Genomic DNA, 21,428 nt, shown 5'->3' on the forward strand with positions numbered 1-21,428 from the left:
GAGTGAAACAAAGGAGAGAAATGGAGTGTGACAAAGCCCATGGGTCTCTCTGAGGCAGCACAGAAACCCATGCCTTCCCCTGGGTGCACATCTCAGAAGAGCCCCACCTCCCTTCAGATGGGAACGGCTTCAGGGCAGGACCACTGGCCAACAAACTGCCAGCCCCACCTTTCCTCTTCTCCTCAGGCTCCTTAGGAGGAGGTGTATACAGCTGGCCTCCTGCACCTGGGGCTTCTACACACACGTCTGCTGAAGATCTTCAGGCTGCAGCCAAAGACAACTCGAGGCAGCCTTGGCAGGGAGTGGGACCTTTGAGAACAGGAAACAACCCCGTCGTGAGAGAAGAGGCCCGCAGAGAAAGACCTTGGCCCTCCCACATCTGCTCTGGTGCTGCGGCAGGGCCGGGGGCCGCTGCGAGCCCCTCCGCGCTCTCCCCTGCCGGCAGCCAGAGGCGGGTGCGTGGAAAAAACCCAGAGGGACGGTGACCCGGGGCTGCTGGTGCCCGGCTCTGAGCCCTTCCCGCGGGGGAAGCGCAGCCAGGGCCCTCCCGCCAGCCGGACGCACCTCCCCAGGGCCGCGCCGCGGTCCTTCCCGGGGAAGCCCCGGCCCGGCCCGCCGGGGGAAGAGGCGGTGCGGCGGCGGCTGCCTTCCACTTCCGCCTTCCCCGCGCAGCCGCAGCCCGCGCCGCTGGCTGGAGCGCTGGCCGGAGCCCCGCCGCGCTGCCATGGCGCCGAGGCGGCGCCGGGGCCTGGCCGCGGCGGGCTCCCTGCTGCCGCTGCTCTGTGCCCTGCTCCGCGCCGCCGCCGACACCAGCACCGGCCGGGTAGGTCTGGGAGCGGGAGGGGGGCCGGGGCCGGGCGAGGCGGGGCGCTGAGGGGAGCGGGGCCGGGCGGCTCTGTGGGGCGGCGAGGCCGGTGGTGCCGCAGCTGGGACCGGCGTACCGGGGGATGGGAAGCCCGAGGCCGGGTTGTGCGCTGTGTTGGCCCGGGGGCAGGCTGGAAAGCTGGGCGGGCAGCGGCTCCTAGGCTCCTCCGCGCCCGGCTCCAGCCCCGTCGCCGCGCCTGGGCGCTGCTGCCCGCCAGAAGCCTTCCTGCATCTCTTGTAGGCCCTCGTCGTGCCGCTGTCCGAAGCGGCTGGTCTTGGTTGCTGCTGCCGGGCTGGGCTCAGGTGTGCGGCCACAGTCACTGGCAGCTCCTCTGCCTGTGCCTGGCAGGTTGGGAACCGGCAGGCGAAGGCAGCCGTGCCCCTCCTGTGTACTCTTGAGCATCGGCCTCCTGGGAGGACCTTCTTTTAGTGCCTGTGCGGGCATCGTGTGGTGTCCCTTTCCCTCGCTTGCTGCCACGTCCGAGTCTGGCCGGGAGGGAAAGGGTAGCCCCACTCAGAGCTGTTTTGGTTAGTGTGCTCTGCCCTTGCTGCTCAAGGACAGCTTATTTTGGTCAGACCGAAGGTCCGCGTGTTCTAGCACGCTGTTTGTCAGAGGCCGACGCTAGATGCCAAGGTAGTGGTAGCAAATGTCCAGTCTCCAAGCAGTTTTGCAGCTTGGCTTTATCTTGAGCTATTAATGATGTCCATGTTGAATAGCACTGTATGTCCATTTGGTGAACTTTAACATGCCTGGCCCACGTGCTGTCTTACACCTTCTTTCTCCTGCTTTGGAAGCAAGGCCTTTCTCTTTTCCCGATGGATTCTGGTACCTTCTTGTTGCCACAAAGAAAAAGGGATTATTCTCCCTCTTGTGCTCCTCCTGACTTGAGCCCCTTTCCCGCTGCTGTGTTATGTTAAGGGAAGACGTGCCTCTCCTTTCCCCCTTGCTCTGAGTGATCAGGCTGCCGATGTGAGAGCAGTGCATGCAGATGATTCATCAGCGTTTGTGTGTTGAGGACTGTGTCCTGTGGGTCAGATGGATTGTCCTTGTGGCTGGAAAAAGCTTACGGGATATATGTCAATCTCATAGTAATCCTAGTCTAAGTATTGAATCAGAGGGCCGGGGTATTGGCCAGAAGAAAGAAGCACTGGGGTGCATGCATGAAAAGTTATTGTGAAAAGTTTATGAAAGCAAGCCTTCATTCAGGTTTTATTGGCATTTGCACTTAATGATGACTTAATATTCCTTTTTCTCATGGTATCTAAGTGGGGGGGAGAGAGGGGAGCAAAAAAAATAATCCTGAATTAATGGGTATTTCTGAAAATGCTGTCCTTAGCATTTTGAAAAGTTTGACGTGTGGTTTTATCTAAGGCTGTATTTTGGGAGGAAGGTGGGGAAAAGGGACAAAGCTCCTTGAGGAGAGTTGGCTATTTTCCTGTTCTGACAATTTGCTAGATATCTTCTATTAGTAGAGGAAAAGTCCATCTAACCAGAGTCCCTGCAAACTTTCTGAGTGTGGGGTTTTTTGTTTGTTTTTTGAAAGAAATACTCCTCTGCTCGGTGCAAGTGTAAAGCTGAACCTGTGTTTGTGGGGATTGCCTGGGCCTGTTAAGCTGTTTGCTTGGAGTGATGGTCCAGAGGCAGCAGTAGGTGGTGGGCAGTGGGTTATTGGGAGCATGCAATCTTGTGATGGCAAGGTGATGGGGTGTACAGGAGGTCTCTGGAACGAGGACAGAGCTTCTTGGGCATTTCTGGTGCTCCAAAGACCTAAGTCTGCCCCTGTTACTCAGTAGGGATGACAGCCATTTTTATGTGGCAGGTCTGCATTGTCCTGTCAGGACAGGTGATACTAAGCTGGGTCTTCAGCTCTTCCCGGGGATCAGGTGATGTTACCAAACCTAACCAAAAAAAGAGAGGTGATTGAATTTTTTGGGCTAGTTTGTCACTTTTTCTTTTGAGGAAATGTTCTGATCTGTTAAGTTGAAAACTTACCGTGGCACGTTACCATCTGTTTCTTTCTTTTTCAGGGTTGGTTAAAAACTTACGGCTACTTACTTCCATCTGACAGCCAAATGTCTGCCTTGCAGTCGGGAAAAGCTGTGCAGTCCGCAGTTGCCACTATGCAACAGTTTTATGGGATCCCAGTAACAGGAGTTTTGGACGAGACAACTATTGAGTAAGATTAACGTAGGCTAATTTTGTCTTTCCCTTTCTTAACGCATTGTCATATTACCTGGGTAATTATTCCAGCTACAAGAAGTCCTCAAAAGGGATAGATTTGACTGACTCAGCTAGAGAAGTCTTGATTATGAAAAGATGTCCCTAACGAAAACATGTGGACAACTCCACCTTTTTCCCAACAGTACTGTTTGCGAGTGTAAAGAGAAGCTCTTGTTAAATGTTGTTCTTTGTACATAGATCCCCATTGCTGGTGCATAGGCAAAGCATGACTCCTGTGAGCTTCTGAAAGCGGAGAACATAAAGGGTTTCATTTGTTTCCATCTCTGTCTGGATTTAGGTGAAAATCTGGCTCCAGAAATGGCTTCTAATGTATTTCTTAATTAATTGGAGTTGTGGATCTCCATAGATGCTATTTGTGGAGATGTATAGTTGCAAGTTGAAGTGAGGTGTTGTAGTCTGATGATGATAGTCAAGACTACTTAGCTGTTGATAGTTGCCATTTGTTGGCCATTAGATGTTCTCTGCTGTATGTTGACCATGTGTTATTTGTTGTTTGTGATAGGTGTCTTGATAGCACAGAAGCATTGGTCTAAATCACCTAGGCTGGAGGGACTTTGTTCTTTGAAGGCTGTTGCCTTTAGTCTGCTTTTCAGTGTGTACTGCAAAGTGTGGTGTGGAAGTGGTGTTCTGGTGTGGAAGTGGTGTTCTGGTGTGGAAGTGGTGTTCTGGTGTGGAAGTGGTGTTCTGGTGTGGAAGTGGTGTTCTGGTGTGGAAGTGGTGTTCTGGTGTGGAAGTGGTGTTCTGGTGTGGAAGTGGTGTTCTGGTGTGGAAGTGGTGTTCTGGTGTGGAAGTGGTGTTCTGGTGTGGAAGTGGTGTTCTGGTGTGGAAGTGGTGTTTGTTGCTGCTACCTGACTGGCTTCCTGTTGTCTGATGGCCTGCATGTTGTGTATTGGCTGAATCTGTCTGCTGTTGGTCTGGACTAGAGTATCTGTTGACTAAAGCAAAATGCAGGTAAGGTCTTACTAATGCTTTCTGGGGGAAAGAAGTGTCTCATGGTGAGCCAAAAAAGAAAGCACAAATAATAAACTTGCTTAGGGCCCTACCTGAGAGTTTTCCCTTGACCTTTTCTTGCTGCATTAGCAGACCTTTTTAGAGTATGCTCTGCCTAGTTCTTCATCTCTCCTGTTACTGCACTCTGCTGGCAAAAGGGACACAGTAGCATGAAAGAAGGCGGCACAAAGTAACCAAACAGTGTGAAGAACAAAGGGGTTTGGTTGTATGCCTTCCAGGCTACAAGAAGAGGGAGAAACAGACCAGACTACCAGTAGAGGGAGAAACGGAAGAAATCAGTGAATTGGGCAGGAGGGGATCATCCTGGACTGGGAGTGCTTCTCCAGTGAATGTAATATTCCTCCTTTAGGTCACAGGAAAAGCCCCTGTTCTCCATTGAAAGATAGAGAAAATCCTGTTTGTTTGCTGTTCAAATGAGTTGAAAATGAAATGCTTTTTAAAGGTGGGGATTTTCCATCCGAGATCTCCTTGCCATTTATAACAGTTTGTAAGTGAATGCTGAAGAAGAGCCAGAGAGCAGGGTTGTGTATGTGCAGTTGGTGTGTAGAAGCTTGCAGTTGGGATGCTTATGAGTTGGAAGGGGGTGGGGAAAGAAGGGGCTATGATATTGGGGTGCTAGTTTGGCAAGTTAGGGAGCTGCTTCTGCTGCCCTGTGGGTGACAGGGGAAGGGAGCAAACTGCATGTGGGATTCCCTGCTTTAGTAAGTAAAAGTGTTTTTCTGGAGGAAAGGAAGGTGTTGCCCATGTTTTACTGAGTTTATGTGTGGGCAGGGGTTGATTGGTGCATGAACACCCAAAGGCTGATGGGTGAAAAACCTAGATGGTTCCCTCTTCTGAAACTCGAGCCTCCAAAGGCTTGAAACCTCAGCTGCAACCAAAAACCCACAGGGTGTGCTTTGCAGGCATGCAAAGCCTGCATGCCTCGGTTGCTCTACCTCCATCTGTCCTGAATCAGTCAATCCATATGTTGTATGGCAGGATGGAGCAGGAGTACCTACCTAGAAGTTACATGAAAGGAAAAAGAGGTCCTACTTGCTGTTAGCAGTGAGCCTGTATTTTGAGTTGGAGGGGCTTGTCTGGCTGGGCCTTGTTGGGTTGTCACTTCCTCAGACCTGGTTGTGGAAGCTGAGCAAAAGGAGAAGAGCTGGCAAGGCAGGCTGGCTCTGAGAGCTCTGAATTACTCGGTCATTTGCTAAGCTGTTATTTCAGTCTGTGTTACGAGTTTTGAGATTGCAATTATGAATTTTTCTGTCACTTCTGTCAGTGTCATAAGCTCTGTCCTTTTAAAGTGACTTTAGACAGAGTGCGAAGTTATTATTTTCTATGACTTCTTTGTTAGGCAACAAATTCTGCATATTCTCTTTACACTTATTATGGAAGCCTAAAGTTTTTCGTCTCCTTCCCCATACGCCCCCAAATCCCGAGCTTGTTCTTTCCTCCAAGAGTGATACGCAAGTGTGTGAAAGCTACCATGCAGGCACTGCCAGTGGGAGGGGAAAATGGGAAGGAACACCACCATTTGTGTTGCTTACTGGTACTTGAAAGGAAGGTGGGGTGGGGGTCTGTTCAGCAGAGGGGCTGTCTTGAGGTAGCAGGTTGAGGATATATAGTTTCCTGTAATGAGAGCAGGGGAGAATATGTAAAACAGCCTCCTTGTACCCTGCAATTGACAGTGCCTCAGCAAACTTTGTGTCTGCCTGCAGCTAGTGGGTTGAATTGTAATTTTGCACAGCAGCTAGGCACAGGTGTGGTCCTGGGAGCGTGCTGGGGGAGAAGGCACGTTAGTGCCTACCAAAGTGATGACTGTTGTGTTTGTCGTAATCAATCACGTGGCCCTGGAGGGAACCAAGAAATAGTCTCATTTTTGTTGGAAGTGTCTTGTGTGTCTTGTGTTTTGTCTTGAGCCTGTTGTGTAGGTCCCTCACCTTGGGATGCACGACACAGCTGTTTAAAGATATCACTCCCACCAGCTCAATACAAGGCGGTTGAGAATGACAGCTTCTTCTATTTAAGAGAGTTTTGTGGAGGGCTTGGAGCCTGAACCGGGGAAAGCAGCTGTATCTGGACAAGAGCTGGATGTCACTGCTTTTGAAATTACCTGTTTTCTGCATGCCAAGCAGCTGGAGGAATGCAATAGTCTATGTGTAAACAGTGCCAAGTATAAATTTTGATGATCCAGTGTTATTGGTGCCCCCATTTAAAAAAAAGGGGGGGGGGAGGGGAGAAGCAACCATAAGTATCTGAATCCTGCTTCAAGTAATTATCTTTTGTTGTTGTTTCTGATGTGATGTGTCTTTATAAATCCCCTGGAACACAGAAAGGGTTATCCAAACTGCTCAGTAGAGAATGGCTGTCAAAAAGCTCAGCTAAAGAAGATCAATGGCAGCAAGCTACAGCTTCATGATTATTTTGCCATAGAATAGAGAAAAGAAGAGATGGCTGGACTTGCACCCTGGCCTATGTGATTAGACTAGGGCCCGTATGTCTGGGAAGTAAGTTGAATCAGGGAGCTGATCCAGATAAACATTCTCAGCTTGACGTTAGCACAGGCTGTTGACAACTTGGGTACTGCCTAGCTCTAACCAGGTAGTTGGGCTTTTTTACTAGGTCTGTTTCAGAAAGTGTGTAGCTGAGTTCTGGAACAAACTGCGGTAGAATACGGGGGTTCAGACTGGCCTAAGTGTAATGGGGTTGAAGGAGGAGTTAGACAGCCATGTGTAGCATAAGTCTATTGGCAGTTTTGCAAATGCTGATACTTTGGAAGCTTTGGCTCAAGAAGCCCTTAAAGCCCAGGGTCCCGGTATTGCAGCTTACCTCTGGAACAGCCCCCTGTGCCCTGGCCTGTGTCCATACGTTGTGATGGAGCTGGCACAGGGGCAGCGAATTTGACTGTCTTTGAGGGAATTAACTTTTGGTTGGGTCTCTGTGCAGTTCTGATTGGCTTTGATAGGATGGGACTAATCTGGGGGGGGGGCTGATGTCCTGCAGCCTGCTCAGCATAGGGCAGGTGTTGGGAAGGGGCAGCTGGTGTTCGTACATGAAACAGATGTTGAGGTGTGCTAGAGAGATGTTAGCAAAGTGGTAGAAGCAGTGCAAAAGAACACAAATAAAGGATACTTGGAAAACCACAGTGTATTGAGGTTGAATTAATATGGCTTTTCTAAAATCAAACCTTAGATGTACTGCTGTTCTTTGAAGGTGGCAGCAGTTGTGTGGGCAAGACAGATCTGATTTCCACAGGTTGCTTAGATTTCTGAAAGACATACTGTACTGATAAATGTAAGGTAATGTAAGTGGGGAAGATCTGTGCTAGCTTTATATACACAGCTTGGGTTCTTGTCAGGTATAGTACAATATATATAACAACTCATTTGCTCTGGTCTTGGTGGGAAGAAGATGACAGATGACTGCAGTGAAATTTGTAAGCACCCATAGTTTTTACATATAGGAAGTGGACTAAGGAAAGGTCAGCTGCTTGGCTGCCTGAACTGGGAGCAGGTATGTGTGCTGTGAAAGAATGTTCTTGTGAGGCTGTACGAGGCAAAGTGTCTGTCTCTTTGTTTTTTATTTAAAAGGTGTCCCGGAAAGAAGTCTTGTAAACCATCTACTGGTGATGGGAAGACATTCCTTTCCTGAAGGTGTAGGGCTAATATTTTTGATAGATAAGATGTACATTGTTTAGGCTCAAGCATGTGGGCATATATGGACTACTTGCCATTGGCTGGCTGCAGTTGATGGAGGAATGTCTGCATTTGGAGGCCAAAAGTTGTCCCCCAGGTGGCCAGGGATGTGGGGGAAGAGGAGGGGGGAGAGAATTTGGTGTCCTGTGTGAGAAATCTGCCAGGATTAGCTATGATGCTCTTCTTGTGTGTCATCAGGCAGTGGCATGTTTCTGCATCCCATGTCCTGCAATGTGTTCTTAAGGCATTGTGTCACAGTGGACACTTGCCTTTGCCATCAGAGTAAGTGGATCAAATGCATAAAATGCCTGAAGAATGCCAGTGGTCATGTCCCCAGCAGCAGCCCAAGCAGGAGGCTGAGGGTAGTGCCAGTGTGCTTGGGAGGCTGTGGCCAGAGACTGCTTGCATTATTCCTGGGCTCTGGTCACCTGTCCTGGGCTGTACTGCAAAATCCTGAAGAATGTGGCTGGGCCAGAAAGTTGCTGTGCTGGGACCTTTGGAGCACAGTACCTGTAGGTCCTCTGTTTCTGTCCCTGTCTCCTTTTTCCCCTGCTGTCGCATGCAGTGATGGGCAGATTCCTTCCTCCATAAGCCACTTCTGACTTCTCTGGAGTGTGCCCACACCAGCAAGCGGGATAGTATTCTGTGGTACAGTATATTTCTCCTTGTCAGAGAATCATTCAGGTTGGAAGGGACCACTTGAGATCATCTACTCCAACTGCCTGCTCAAACAGGGACAGCTAGAGCAGGTTGCCTGGGACCGTGTCCAGTTGGGTTTTGAATACCTCCAAGGATGGAGACTCTACCACTTCTCTGGGCAATCTGTGCCAGTGTTTGACCACCCTCAAGCTGGTGCAAGAAATAAGCAAAAGATCTGTTAAGGCTGGAAGTAAAGGAGGTAGGGGAGGAGACCTGAGTTCTCTGATAATAGTGCATGGATCCCTGTGCAAGGGACAGCATCCTTTGCTCTTCCAGCTCACCTGGCCATAGGGGAAAGAGTTTCCTACATCATGAGTGACATTGAAAGAGTCAAAGGTTATGGGGAGGATCTAACAGAATTTGGTGACTGTGACCCACAAACTGGAGTGATCTGTTCTGGTCATTACAGGTGAAAGCCTTAGTTGTTATCTGGGATGGTCGTGTTTGTACTTGTTCAGTCTTATCTAGTGAGTTATGGAGGTTTTTTTTTACTGGCACAGGAGCACTTTAAGAAATGGAGAGTGGATAGAGTAGGTGATAGGAGAGTTTGATCCCAGTGCACACACATGTGCAATTTTGATCTGGGTCTCTTTTCTGGCATTGTCATCATTAAGCTCTTGTCAAGCATAAGGGCTACCTGATCTGGTATCTGTGTTTCCAAAAGGAAAAATGAATTCTTTTTGGTGTGCTGAGGTGTGTGGATTGCCAGCAGAGGTGGGGTGTACAGCAAAGAGGGTAAACCTGAGAGAGGGAAGACTGAGCCCTTCTTGATGTCTGCATTGGCCATCCCTCAGAGGTCTTCCAGTCACCCCCTGAGTTCTTTTGAATCTCTTTTCCAAACTCTTTGTTAGCTTTCTTTTTCTTTCCTTCCCTTCCAGGTGGATGAAGAAGCCTCGATGTGGAGTTCCAGATCATCCCCACCTACGCCATAGCCGGAGGAAAAAGCGGTATGCACTAACTGGACAAAAGTGGAGGCAGAAGCATATAACCTACAGGTATAGCCCCCCTCCCTGCCCCTTTTTGTTTGGGGAAAAAAATGTTCTGTACTTGTTTGGTATGCAAATATTGTAAGTACTTTTAAAAACTGGGTTTTCCCTGTAATGCCTAGTTGAGGCTTTAATTCTGAGAACATGGGGAATACTTTCAGAGCACTGGAGTAACTGAAGAGTCTATTCTCAATTAGAAAATAACTGATCAGTAAAGATGCCTAAATCCCAGCCATCAGTTGTGTAATTTTGGCAGGAAAATCCTATAAGCCCCTTTCTGTTCCCTTAGAAATCTAAGGCTCTAGCCCTTAGATCATGTGTCTTCTTTAACAAACCATTAAAGCAGAAGGAGCATCATTGTCTAAAGGCATGATGCTTTCTCCCTCTACCAATTTGCAACATTTTACTGAATATTTATTTTTGCAGAGGTTTTACTTTTGCTCATGTAGTAGAACTCTTGCTTTTGTCCAGACTTAGGCCTGCTGAGGCAATATGCTGAAGTGGGCTACAGGTGTCAAACGAGTGTTACATAGTGATGATTGTTTCCCAGAGATGTGTTTTGTTTGAGTCCTTTAGGTCCTTAGCTTTTGAAAGGCAATTGCTGAATAATGCCCATGGAAGTTTCTGACAACAAGAATGTCACTTCAAAATAAAATTATCCCCCTCTAGTTGGAAGTGTAGCCTTTTAATTTTTTTGGAGGGGGAAAGGAGGTTGCAGAGGAGTAAAAATTAGGAATGCAGACATTAAGGAGAAGATATGGGTGAGCAAGGCTAAGACAGAAAGAAAGTCTGTGGTGAAGAGGTAGAAATATGAGTGACCAGCATGGGGAAGGTGCCAGAATGTGTAGGAAGAGATATGATGGTGTGAAGGGAAAGAGAATCAGGGGCTGGGGCACTCTGTTGCTTCTGCTGAGAGCTCTGAGGAAGGAGGAGGAGGATTCCTCAAGTAACAGTGAGGAACTGCAGAGGCTGGGAGGAGGGACTGGTTCTGTGGACTAATTCAAAGCTTTCACCAATAATCATTCCTTTAACTCAGATTCGAAAGGGACACCTTCTGTATGTGAAGATCTGAGAGTCAGATCCTGCTTCTAACCTTTTCTGGACCTTAGGGAAAACTAGTATATAATCGTGTAAATAAAACACATCTTAAGTGTATGCATAGCCACAGGAAGCAGGTTGGCAGATGGCTTCACTTCTGCCATTGTCAAACTAGTAGCTGTTTAACTTTCCAATTTCAGTATTTGTAGTGTGCCATTCAAGTGATAGATATCTTGTTTTACCACTGAATGTATTAGTGTCTTTCATCTGTCAATCATTGTATTAAATTGAGCCAGTTTCATTAAAGACTGAAAGTTGTTTCCATGACACAGATGTTTCATATTCCCCAAGCCAAGTTTAATAGGTCTCAAGTCTATTATACGCACACACAAAAAACACCCCATGAACAGCACTTTTAAAGCTAAAGTTTACAATTATGGGAAATTTATGTGCAGTTAAACTTTTTTTTTGCCCCCCCCCTAAACTCTGTATTATGGACTGGGTTGCACGAAACTGGCAGGTCCATCACTCCTATGAGCTCTTAAGTATTTTGAGTAGTCCTGAGAATGAAGCTGCTCATATAAGTAAGGTGTATAGTTTACTGAAAGGTTTGTTTCTCAAAAAGAATTTTAGTAGTCAGTTTTTTTCATATACTGGATTCATTTTAGCATGATAATTTCAGACAAAATCTGAAGTAATTTACATTTTTAAACTAAGTTACTTAGCTGTCTACACCAGGATTTGAAAGGTTGTCAGGTTTTTAGGAAGCGATGCAAGAATAACCAAAGTATTGGGAAGATTCTCATTAATAAATGTAGACTTCAGATCAGGGCTGTAGTTTTGTTGGTACCTTTATTTGTAACAGCAAAACTTTGCATGCACAAAGTAGTGTCTGCAAAAAATAAAGACCCTTTGGAAATGGAAACTGTGTAGATGTGGCTATGTATTGGAATTATAAGAAGAAGTCTCAAATGTATTCTGCAAATTTAAACAACCCTTCTTTCTCATTCACACAGTGTACACAACTATACCCCCAAGGTTGGAGAGATTGATACAAGGAAAGCCATTCGTCAGGCATTTGATGTTTGGCAGAGAGTGACACCACTTACCTTTGAAGAAGTCCCTTACCATGAAATTAAAAATGACAGAAAGGAGGCAGATATTATGATATTTTTTGCTTCTGGTTTCCATGGAGACAGTTCTCCGTTTGATGGAGAAGGTGGATTCCTAGCTCACGCTTACTTTCCTGGACCAGGAATAGGAGGAGATACTCACTTTGATTCAGATGAGCCATGGACCCTGGGAAATTCGAATCATGATGGTAAGAGCGCAGGTCATTTTTCAAAACAAGGATAAGCTGAACGTAGACATATTGACAGGCTTTCAACTAGAAAGTATTTGGTTAGTGGAGCTTTCGCCTCCCATACAATGGTTCAAATGTTTTCTAAAACATGTATTCTGTCTTAAATGGGTAAATAATTTTATTAGTAAGTTTGTGACTCTGCATGCCTCTGTGCACATGTGTGAATGTTGAGGAGTGAACAGAAGCGTGTGTCTGCTGGCTTTTTACATCTCTCAAGATTTGTACCGTAGTTGCTACAGAAACCATGGCTCTGGGAGGGAAAAGGTGAACAAGAGTGTGTTGAGATGTAAACTCTGTATCTCATGGAATACTTAACAAGGGCAATTAGAGTTAGTTGTAATGGTGAATAGAAAGTTGAGAGAGTGAAGACATTTAAATGTCAAGTCGTTTTGATCCATATTTGTTTTCCCACAGTCTGAGTATGGTCATAATTCCTCCCATCAGAGATTGGGGCTGGCTGATTTGTTAAGGAAGACTGATGATTAGGACAACTGTTTTTATGATATTAAGCAATGAAGAGTTTCTGCGTCTTTCTAGCTTTATCTTACTCTCTAATGGCAATGAGCGCTTTCTGATCTATTTTCAAACCTTTGATTGAGGATAGTGATGACTTGTTTAAGTTGGAAAACCCGAATTTTACAGTGGCCTCATAAGATATAACTGCAATTTCCACAGTCTTAGTGATTTGGGAAGGACAACGTCTCTTTAAACCTTTAGGGATTCAAAATCACATTTTGAAACATTTTATAAGGATTAGAAGTTTACTTGGAATGTAGATATGGCTTGATTTTTAAACTGTATAAAAACATAGTAGCATTGTTGTGGCCATGATGTCAGAGGACATATGCAGAGGTAATGTCTTTCATTAGACCAAACAGTGTAGTCTGAAAAGGAGAAAAGCTTTCAGGCATGCAAGCCACCTTCAGGCCTGACCTAAAAGTGACAGCTTTCTTTCAGAATGGAATGCAAATTGAGAAAATCCCTCAGAGTTTTGAGTCGGTATCTATCAGATCATCTTTGAAAGAAAATGGAGCTGGCAAGTTCAACGTGGGAATGCTAATCTGTAGGAAAGCAGAAATTATATGATACTTGTCTTCTCAGGGAAAGAGAAGTAATGTTTCCTGGCATGTTTAAATGACTAGATTAGATGTAGGCAGAGAAAGAGAGAGGTTATAGCCTGTGGGAGGTGTCAGGGGGGATAGTGTGGAGGGTGTGGGAGGTTATGGTGTGGCAGAGAAGCACAGTCTTGCTATCTTGAAATGTTATGAATGTCTGTTCCTAGGTTTGTGGCTGGAGGGCATCTTATAGGTTTCCCTTTAGGATCAGGACTGACAATCAGAGACTGAGTGATTACCTTGTGAGAGCTGCTTTTGCAGCAGTTAGGTGTGTTTGTGCTTTATCAGTGGTCTGTGTGAGTTCAGTCTGGTCTTAGTAGTTACTTGATCTCAACTATGGGGTATGAGGGTGGCTTGTATGCTGGATATGACTTCCCAGGTAAGCCCGTGTATGAGACCTGGGAGTGCTGGTGTCTGGGATAGAAGGTTCTTACAGGAAGGTGGAAGGGAAGGTTTTGACAAGTTGTATTTGTTTTTTTTCTTTTCTCTTTTTCTGCACAAAAAGCTCCCTTCTGATGATAAGCTTAACAAGGTTGGGAGGCAGCTTAAAGACTGGCAGGGATGGCTCTGGGGAAAATTTTCCGCTGTGTAGGATGTTCTAACATAGATTATTACTTTTTTGAGGGTTTTTTGGTATAGTTTTTAGGATGGTGTTTGAGAGAAATGTATACAATGAGTAGAGGGTCTCTTTTTTCATAAAAGCTATTTCTTATGCAGTGTCTATGTGGCTCTTTCAAAAACATGATGTATTTCTCTGGTGTGCTGAGTGACTGCCGTAAGTAGTATCCTCAAAGTGCATGTAATTGGTATTTGAGGGGCTGGTGTGCACTCCGAGAATAAAGTCACTTGTATATTTGTTTTCAAATAACCGTGCCGCATAGACTGGGCGGCACGGTTATTTGAAAACTTTTTAAAAAGTCACCAGCAAGGGTGTTGAGAACGGTGGGGTCGTATTTGTCCCCTCCACCTGGGGGAAGCGCTGATGATAGAAAGGGAATTTCATGTGTTGAGGATGACGGGGGTAAGCCTGTAGTCAGAGCATTATAGATGTGAGTGTTAAATGTGAGGAATTTGGGTTTTGCCTGTGTTCTTATGCTTGGTATGCAAATGTGAAAATGTCCTGTCTCCTCACTGGATGATCGAGGCCTTTTTAGGAGGTTTTTTCCTTCTGTTTCACTATTTCTTGTCATTGGAGCTCTCACTAGCTCCAGGTTCTCACCTCTGATGTGTTTTACTTGAAATGCTGTTAGCAGGTCTTAAAGAGTTTCTTCTTCATCAGAGGTTTCCTGCACTGTGGTCAGTTCACTGCCTTTTTTCATTGGAAATAAGGTGTTAGCGAGGACCATATTGTCTTTTTAACAGGAAGTATTTCTTCAAACATGGTCTTGCTTGTCCTTATGACATGTATTTTGGGGCAATGGGGTTGCTCGGTCTGGAACTAAAGAAGTCTCTCAGTGAAAGAATAAATATACCCTACCAGTAGATCAGTAGCAAAGCTCTCATTTGTTCAGATGCAAAAAAGGAACTGTTTTGGCCATTCAGCATCCATTCAATGATTATAGAAATCTTAAAATAGCCATGAAGTAACAATAGTATCTTTACATCAACTCGCAAAATATCACCATGTAAAACATTCCATTCCTGACAAGAATGTGTATTAGCTGAAGGGAAAATTTGAACAATCTGCTTTAAAGCTCTCTTAGCCTTGGAACAATTGTAAAGGTAAATCTCTGGTCAACAGAGCAGGATGCTGAAACTGGCACCGTAGGTCCTCAGAATATTTGGCTGATCTATTTAGTCCATATAGTTTTGTTACAAACCAGTATGATCTGAAGCTTTGCTTTTGTTGGTCTACATTTGTCTTACTGTGTTGCGGCACCTGAAGAGTTTCAGTAAGTCTGTTTTTGGATGCAGCTGTCGCCCCACAGAAGAACTGTTTTGGAGTCTTCACTAGCAGTGCAAATTATATGGATAAAAGCAAAACATCTCACATGAAGTCTCATCCAGTCAGGAAAAAATGAAGAATTATTTGAACAGATCTTTCTATGAAAACAGCCATCTCTGATTTGTACATGGAGAACATGATATATCCTGTTGATGAAAGCTTCTATCTTGTAAAGATAACTTGTGGTAATCCACTAGGGTTCATTAGCAATTTTATCACACCAGCTAGTGGATAGTTGGGATTTATATACTCATTATCATTTTGCATGCTCATTATTATACTGATTTTGCCCCTTATGGACAGCATGACCATTACCATGTCCCTTGAAGTTATTAGTATAATCATAATAGCAATGATGCTGTTGGTTGTTTTTCTGAGACCGTGGTGACAGGGGCACGTGCACCAACACTTCTGTTATCTTCTGCTGTGAAGAATGATTCTGCATAGGCTTTCAAAGTGAATGCAAAGTTTCCTTCCCCCTGGATATTAGTTACAGTTCCATTCGTGCATACAATTCCTTCAGCAGAGTAATACTGTACTTTCAATTCATGATTGCTGATTTATCATTTTAATTGTACTGCCTTCTCTGACACTCCCATAAGCAAGCTGTGGAAGATTAATTTAGATAATATTGTGATGAGGATGTGCAAAGCCAGGTAGGAAGTTGAACTCCTGGACCAGTCCTTACTAACTGGGATCACGGGATACAGAATTCATTTGTTAAGTTTTCAGATGAGAATGTCAATGGGAGCAGCTAGAAGCATGAAGCAGAATACTGGAATTCGGAAGGATCAAGGCAAATCAGAGAAATGATATGGCAAAACAGGATGCAACTGAAACAGAAGAGGTGTGTGGTTTTACATTGAGATATATCATCTACACAACCACACAATGAGGAGCAACTGGCATCGTCACAGTTGCAGGGACTTATCTCATCTCATGTTTTTCCTGGAAGGTGTTCCTCAATAGAAATGAAAGCAGCTCGTGGCCTTTAGCTTATCCCAGACTTGTAGCAGCAAGGGCTCCAGCTTATTAGACTTTGTATGGGCACTTGGAGGCAATTGAAGCTGTTTTTAGAATCATTGTCTTTTAGCGGTACATTTTGTGTAGCTGTTCGCAGGCCAAGTGGCCCCTCTTGGCTGCTTAGAATGCAGCGTTTGGTCACTGAGTTACATGTCAATGCAGGCAGTCTCAGTATCCCAACTGCTTGCATTACCAGAAGAGACACCAAAGGTGACTTTGCCCTACTTTCTCCAAGTCTTGGGCTTTTTTTACTTGAAATGTGCTGTAGAAACAGCCAAGCAAACTTCAAACTGCCCATCTCAAGATTCACAGCCACTGACATACCTTGCTCACTGTAGGCAGCAAAGCCTGTGCCTGAAAGTGGGTAAAGACGCTTGGCTGTGCTGGGTTCTCTCCCTTGGCTGCCTCAGTATCTTACCTAACTTGGCTCAAGCATAGAGGTGCTGCATGAAATCCATTATTATCTGGCCAAATCAAGTATTTCCTAGCTGTTATATGAAAATATATATATGTATATATCTCCAACAACAGGTTGAAAAGGAATCCTTGAGTAGCTGAAAGTAAGTTCTGTCAGTTTAAATATCCACATTACGCACGACTACTCTTACATCCCTCTGACAACTCAAACATTTGTTTAATCTAGGTTAATTACAGGAAGTAAATTTTAATCTCCAGTTTAACACTGCAAATAGTATCAATAATAATCCCAGGCAAATCTTCTTCATGGTCTTTTAAAAGTAAAAGACCATTGCTGTTATGCATGTTGTCAACACCATACCGCTAAATATGTGGTGTCTGCCAACCCACTGCAGATATTAGCTTTATAGCTATATAGATAAGCTGTATAGAGCTATTAGCTATATTCCTCTTGTTGGTAGTGAGCACAATACTTGTTCTGTCACCATCACTGCAAATAGCAGTGCCTGTATCTTACTAGTGCTGGTGCTAATGGCACACACCTCTGCAGTAACTACCCATGGCTGTAGCAAGCACTGCTGTTGCTGCAGAGTGGGTAACCAGAACTGCCACTGCTGGGGCTATCCCATCTGCGACGGTGATACCTGCTGTCAGTCTTCATGTACAATCCAGATTTCATTCCAAAGCTTATGTGTACCAGGCACCATGCTGGTCAGGAAATGCACTGAACCAGTAGAAGGCTTAAAGTGGAGCAGGTTTGGTTTAGGGAAGACATTTAGAGAACGTTTTTAATGCTAAAGCAAGGTAAGTACTGAGGTATCCATGCCCTGCCAGGGATCACCAGAATTTTTTTTCTTTCAGCATGCCCAGAGTTGAGCTCTAAGGCCCTCCCTATCATCTGCTTGTTGTGTGGCATTGTAAGTGGGAGTGTGCCCAAGGGCAGCCACTTCAGCTTCAGGAAACGACCCCAGCTGATAAGTTATTCCTGTAGCGACTCTAGTGTAACTCAACTCCACATCAAGTTTGATCATTTTGCAGTTCACAGGATTCATCTTTCAGTATCCTCTCTTCCAGGTACTCTCCCACACTGTAAAGCTTCACACCTGTATCAAGTTCTCTTTGTAAATATGGGATTACCACTGTGACTGCTCTTTAGATATTGGCAAGAAATGCTGAGCTTTGCTAACAGCAAGTAAACAAATACTGTAATCATTACAACAAACATGTCCCCATAGATCCTGGTGGGTTCCTCCAGAAGCTTCTTTGGAAAGCTTCTTGTTCAGGGCTTCTGAAGAAAAGCAAACCAAAAAGAGTGCCAGTGTTTACAAGACACTGCCAGAACTGGTACAGGAGATGAGACCTCATGGGTCGCTTTCAGTGCCAAATCAGTGCAGGAGCTTCTGCAGAAGTTCTGGAGAAAAAGGGCCTGAACCACCTTCTGGGAAGTCTTCTGTTGGCCACGGAGGAGAGGAACTGGACAGATTTTTCTCTGTGATTCCACCACAAGGACTAGCATTGTTTCAGTGGGCATTTACCTGGACAACAGAGCAAGCACTCCTGAAGCCACCATCTGGACATCACATATGTTCAGGAACCTGAGCAGGTCTTTCAGGACAGCCAAATACTGTCTAAGCTGACTAATGTGAATGTTCAGCAAGGATCTTGAGGAGAAAGTTTTGATTAGGGTAGCTAATTTTGGAGGAGAGTCTTACTGATAGCCAGTGAGCATGACAGCCTGTTGTACCTGTTGGTGGGGGGCATGCATAGCTTTAAGCTGACATTTAATCTGCTGGTCAGTGTGTTCAAAGTGGCGTCTTCACTGGAGATTTACTGTTTTCTATCCTGGCAGTATTAATATCACAAACCTTCTTGATTCTTCTGGCATTTGTATCCCCATTCCTAAAGATGGGATCCTCTCTCTCACCTCTGCATTTACAGTGGAATTCAGTTGCACAAACATAGGCATTTAGCCAAGTTTTGAGAGAGCCACTCTCCTATCACAGCTTGGGCTGTTCTTGCTAAGAAATCAGGTGCGCCACATTAATTTGAGCTTGAACCTGCATGTCCTGGTACTCTTTTTATTCCTGCTATGAGTACAAAGTTCTTAAAATTGCCCAGGCATTTACAGATTTTCTGCCACAGCAGTGCTTCTGCTTGGAGTCTGTCCCATTTAAATCACTGATCCTTACCTTTATCCATTTGGTCCATCTTAGGTGTCTTATGGAGGATGTCCCATACTTCTGATACTTGTTGCCTTTACTGTCACATCTGAGTACTTGAATCTGCTCACTTGTCTTGAATATCCTAGAAGCCATTAAAGATACAATACGGAAGGTTTCTTCTCTAAAAAGGCAGTTACTGAGCAACGTCATTATACTCTACAGACCGTGTCTAGCTATAACAGGTGGTTCTTCTACAGACTGTCTGAAGGAATAGGTGTATGGCTTTCCCTGTTCAGATTCCTGGATCTTGGAGGGATGAGTGTCTTTCAAAGCTCTGAATAATTTGTCTTTGAATGAGAAACAGAATTCAAGTACCATGCTTTTAATTCTCGGCTTCTAGAACTTAGTTTGCAGACTAGTGCTCTAGGTCTCTAGTCAGATGCTTTAGGTCTCCACTCAGTTTAAACTCCTACACAAGGGATTGTGTGCATGCTTCCCCCCATCACTGTCGTTTTTCCCAGCACCTCTTTCCCTTTCTTCCCCTTTGAACCAGGGGAAGGTTGAAGTGGCCACAGTGTGAACCAGATAAGGGAACGGATGTAGCCAAATGTTGTTTGTCTTTCTCATCCTTTCTCCTGATCTGGTTTACCTTAGAGCTGCCCCAGCTCTTGGGCCCAAGTGAAAGAGTAGGTAGAAATGGGCAGCTGGGGCAGGAAAAAGGGCTGCTGCCCTTTCAGCTGCAAGATGCAGATCTTGATCATAAAACCGCAGCAGAACTATTGCATGTCTACATTCTGGGTAGAGTTTTATTTCTTCAAACCTATCTGTTAGTATCTGCCTGCCGTTCTCCTTGCCTTTTTTGCTTCCTACTCTTTGTCACTATTTTCATACAGAAAGCTTTTCTTGTTCCTTAGGTGGATCTCTTTGCAAAGCCAGCTTCACTTTCATTGGTAGTGCATGGTTGAGTGATGCTTTGCATTTAAAAAGAATGGAGTGTGATGTTTGGGGCCCCCAGTACATGAAAAGTGTCAGCAAACTGGGAAGAGTCCAGTGCAGGAGCACTGAGGTGATAAGGGATTGGAGCAAGAAGAAACCAGGGGAACTGGGCTTGTTCAGCCTAGTGAGGAGGAAGAGGATGGGATGGGGAGGAAGCATCTAATAGCAGTCTTCCACTTGAGGAGATGTTATAGGGAGGACAGAGCCACAGTCGTCTTGGAGGTGAACAGAGAAATGAACAAAAGGCAATGGGCACAAGCTGCAACAAGGAAAACTACATCTGGGCATAAGGAAAAAAAATCTTCACTAACAGAGTGGTACAACTCTGAAGCTGGACCTGGAGAGGTTGTGGAGACTCCATCCTTTGAGACTTTCAAAACTTGGCTGGATGATGCCCTGAGCAACCTGATGTAGTTTTGAGATTAGCCCTGCTTGAAGCAGAAAGCTAAACTTGATGACCTCCAGACATGCCTTTCAATCTAAATTTTTCCATAATTCTTTAGCATTGCCAAACAGACAGAATTTTAGTTCCTGGAACTTAAGACCAAATTGCAATTACTTCTTACGGCAACTCTGAGCTGTAACAAGGTATTCAGCTCATGAAATTCTCTTTTCTATCCCTTCTAAAACCAAGAATCTTTTAATATTGCGATTCCTCATGAAGGAGGACTGGTGATGTCATAGGTGCATAAAAAGGTAGCTGGCAGTATTTCCTGCCAGATGTTTGATGCTTTTGAAGTACCACCTCTTATTGTTACTTTTTTTTTTCAAATGCAAGAATGTACAAGGTTTCTGTAAGCATTCACTAGATTAATCATACAAACATTGAATGTATGTTAGGATACATTATGTAACAGATCCTCTAGTATTAAGTGGTATGTGTAAGTAGGTTTGGCATTTTCTTTACCTGGTCAGGTAGTTCTTTATTATCAAAGACTTCCAAGTGTTTCCAATCACTTTGGAAACATTGCTGACTAAACATTCTTTATCCTATTTGATTTGTTTGATTACAATCATGATACTTTAGGTGGAGGGAGGGTACTAAGAGGAATGACGATCATCCAGTTGTTGCTTTTTTTTTTTTCTTTGAGATTTGTATTGGTATCCACTTTCCTAGGTTGACTATCTACTATCTACTTGCAACTCACTTACCTGACTTGTACAGGTGCAGTGCATGCTTGCTGAAAAAGAAAATACAACTTCCCTTAACCCTTGTACCTTCATCCAGCATATTGCCAGAACCTGGTAGTCTTTTGTCCTCAATTAATTCCTGTTTCCTCTGCATTTTGCCTTGGTTTCTGTCTTATTTCTTTCTTATTTTACCCCTTTTTTCATGTTCATTTTCTATGGAAATGCTGAGGCCAGCAAAGACAGTCTACAAAGTATCAATGTAATGAGCAACTTGACAGAAAGTGCATGTACTCACAACACAGTACACATATAATCTTTGTGCTATTTGGCTATTTAAATACTTTTTTAATTTTCTTTCTCTGATTTCTCAGGTACAGAACATCTCCACATCTAAAGAGTTTTATTCTAACAAATGGCATTTTGAATTCATCATTATTTTTCAGGCTTCTGACACTCTAATTGTTGAAAATGAGCATCAGTATTTTTCAGAGCGAAAATCAGAGCTGCTTTGAAGTTACTCACGTGTCCTTTCAGACAACAGGTCTTCTGTGTTAAAGACTTTCATATAGATGTTGGAAGTCAAGTGGGGCATAAATTGTATTAAAATTTCAATTTATACTATCAGGCCTTTTTATGATACTTCACTCCACCAGATCATGCTGTTGGTCAGTACTTTTGTTCATTGAAGAAGACCAGTTCAGTATTTAGTCTCTAGAACATACCTACTTAACATTGGTTTCATCCTGTAACTGCTTA

General features: G+C 44.5%; 1 protein-coding gene across 1 annotated transcript in view; it reads left to right on the top strand.

The window, feature by feature from the left end:
* Positions 1-724: 724 nt before the first annotated feature.
* Positions 725-21,428, top strand: part of MMP24 (matrix metallopeptidase 24) — a 47,922-nt gene continuing 27,218 nt past the window's right edge. Inside the window, exons 1-4 of the mRNA XM_076352181.1 lie at positions 725-823; positions 2,893-3,041; positions 9,375-9,491; positions 11,537-11,841. Of these exons, the coding sequence (XP_076208296.1) occupies positions 725-823; positions 2,893-3,041; positions 9,375-9,491; positions 11,537-11,841 (670 nt within the window). The remainder of the gene's footprint in view (positions 824-2,892; positions 3,042-9,374; positions 9,492-11,536; positions 11,842-21,428) is intronic.

Source organism: Aptenodytes patagonicus, chromosome 14, assembly GCF_965638725.1.
Source record: "Aptenodytes patagonicus chromosome 14, bAptPat1.pri.cur, whole genome shotgun sequence".
Lineage (NCBI taxonomy): Eukaryota > Metazoa > Chordata > Aves > Sphenisciformes > Spheniscidae > Aptenodytes > Aptenodytes patagonicus.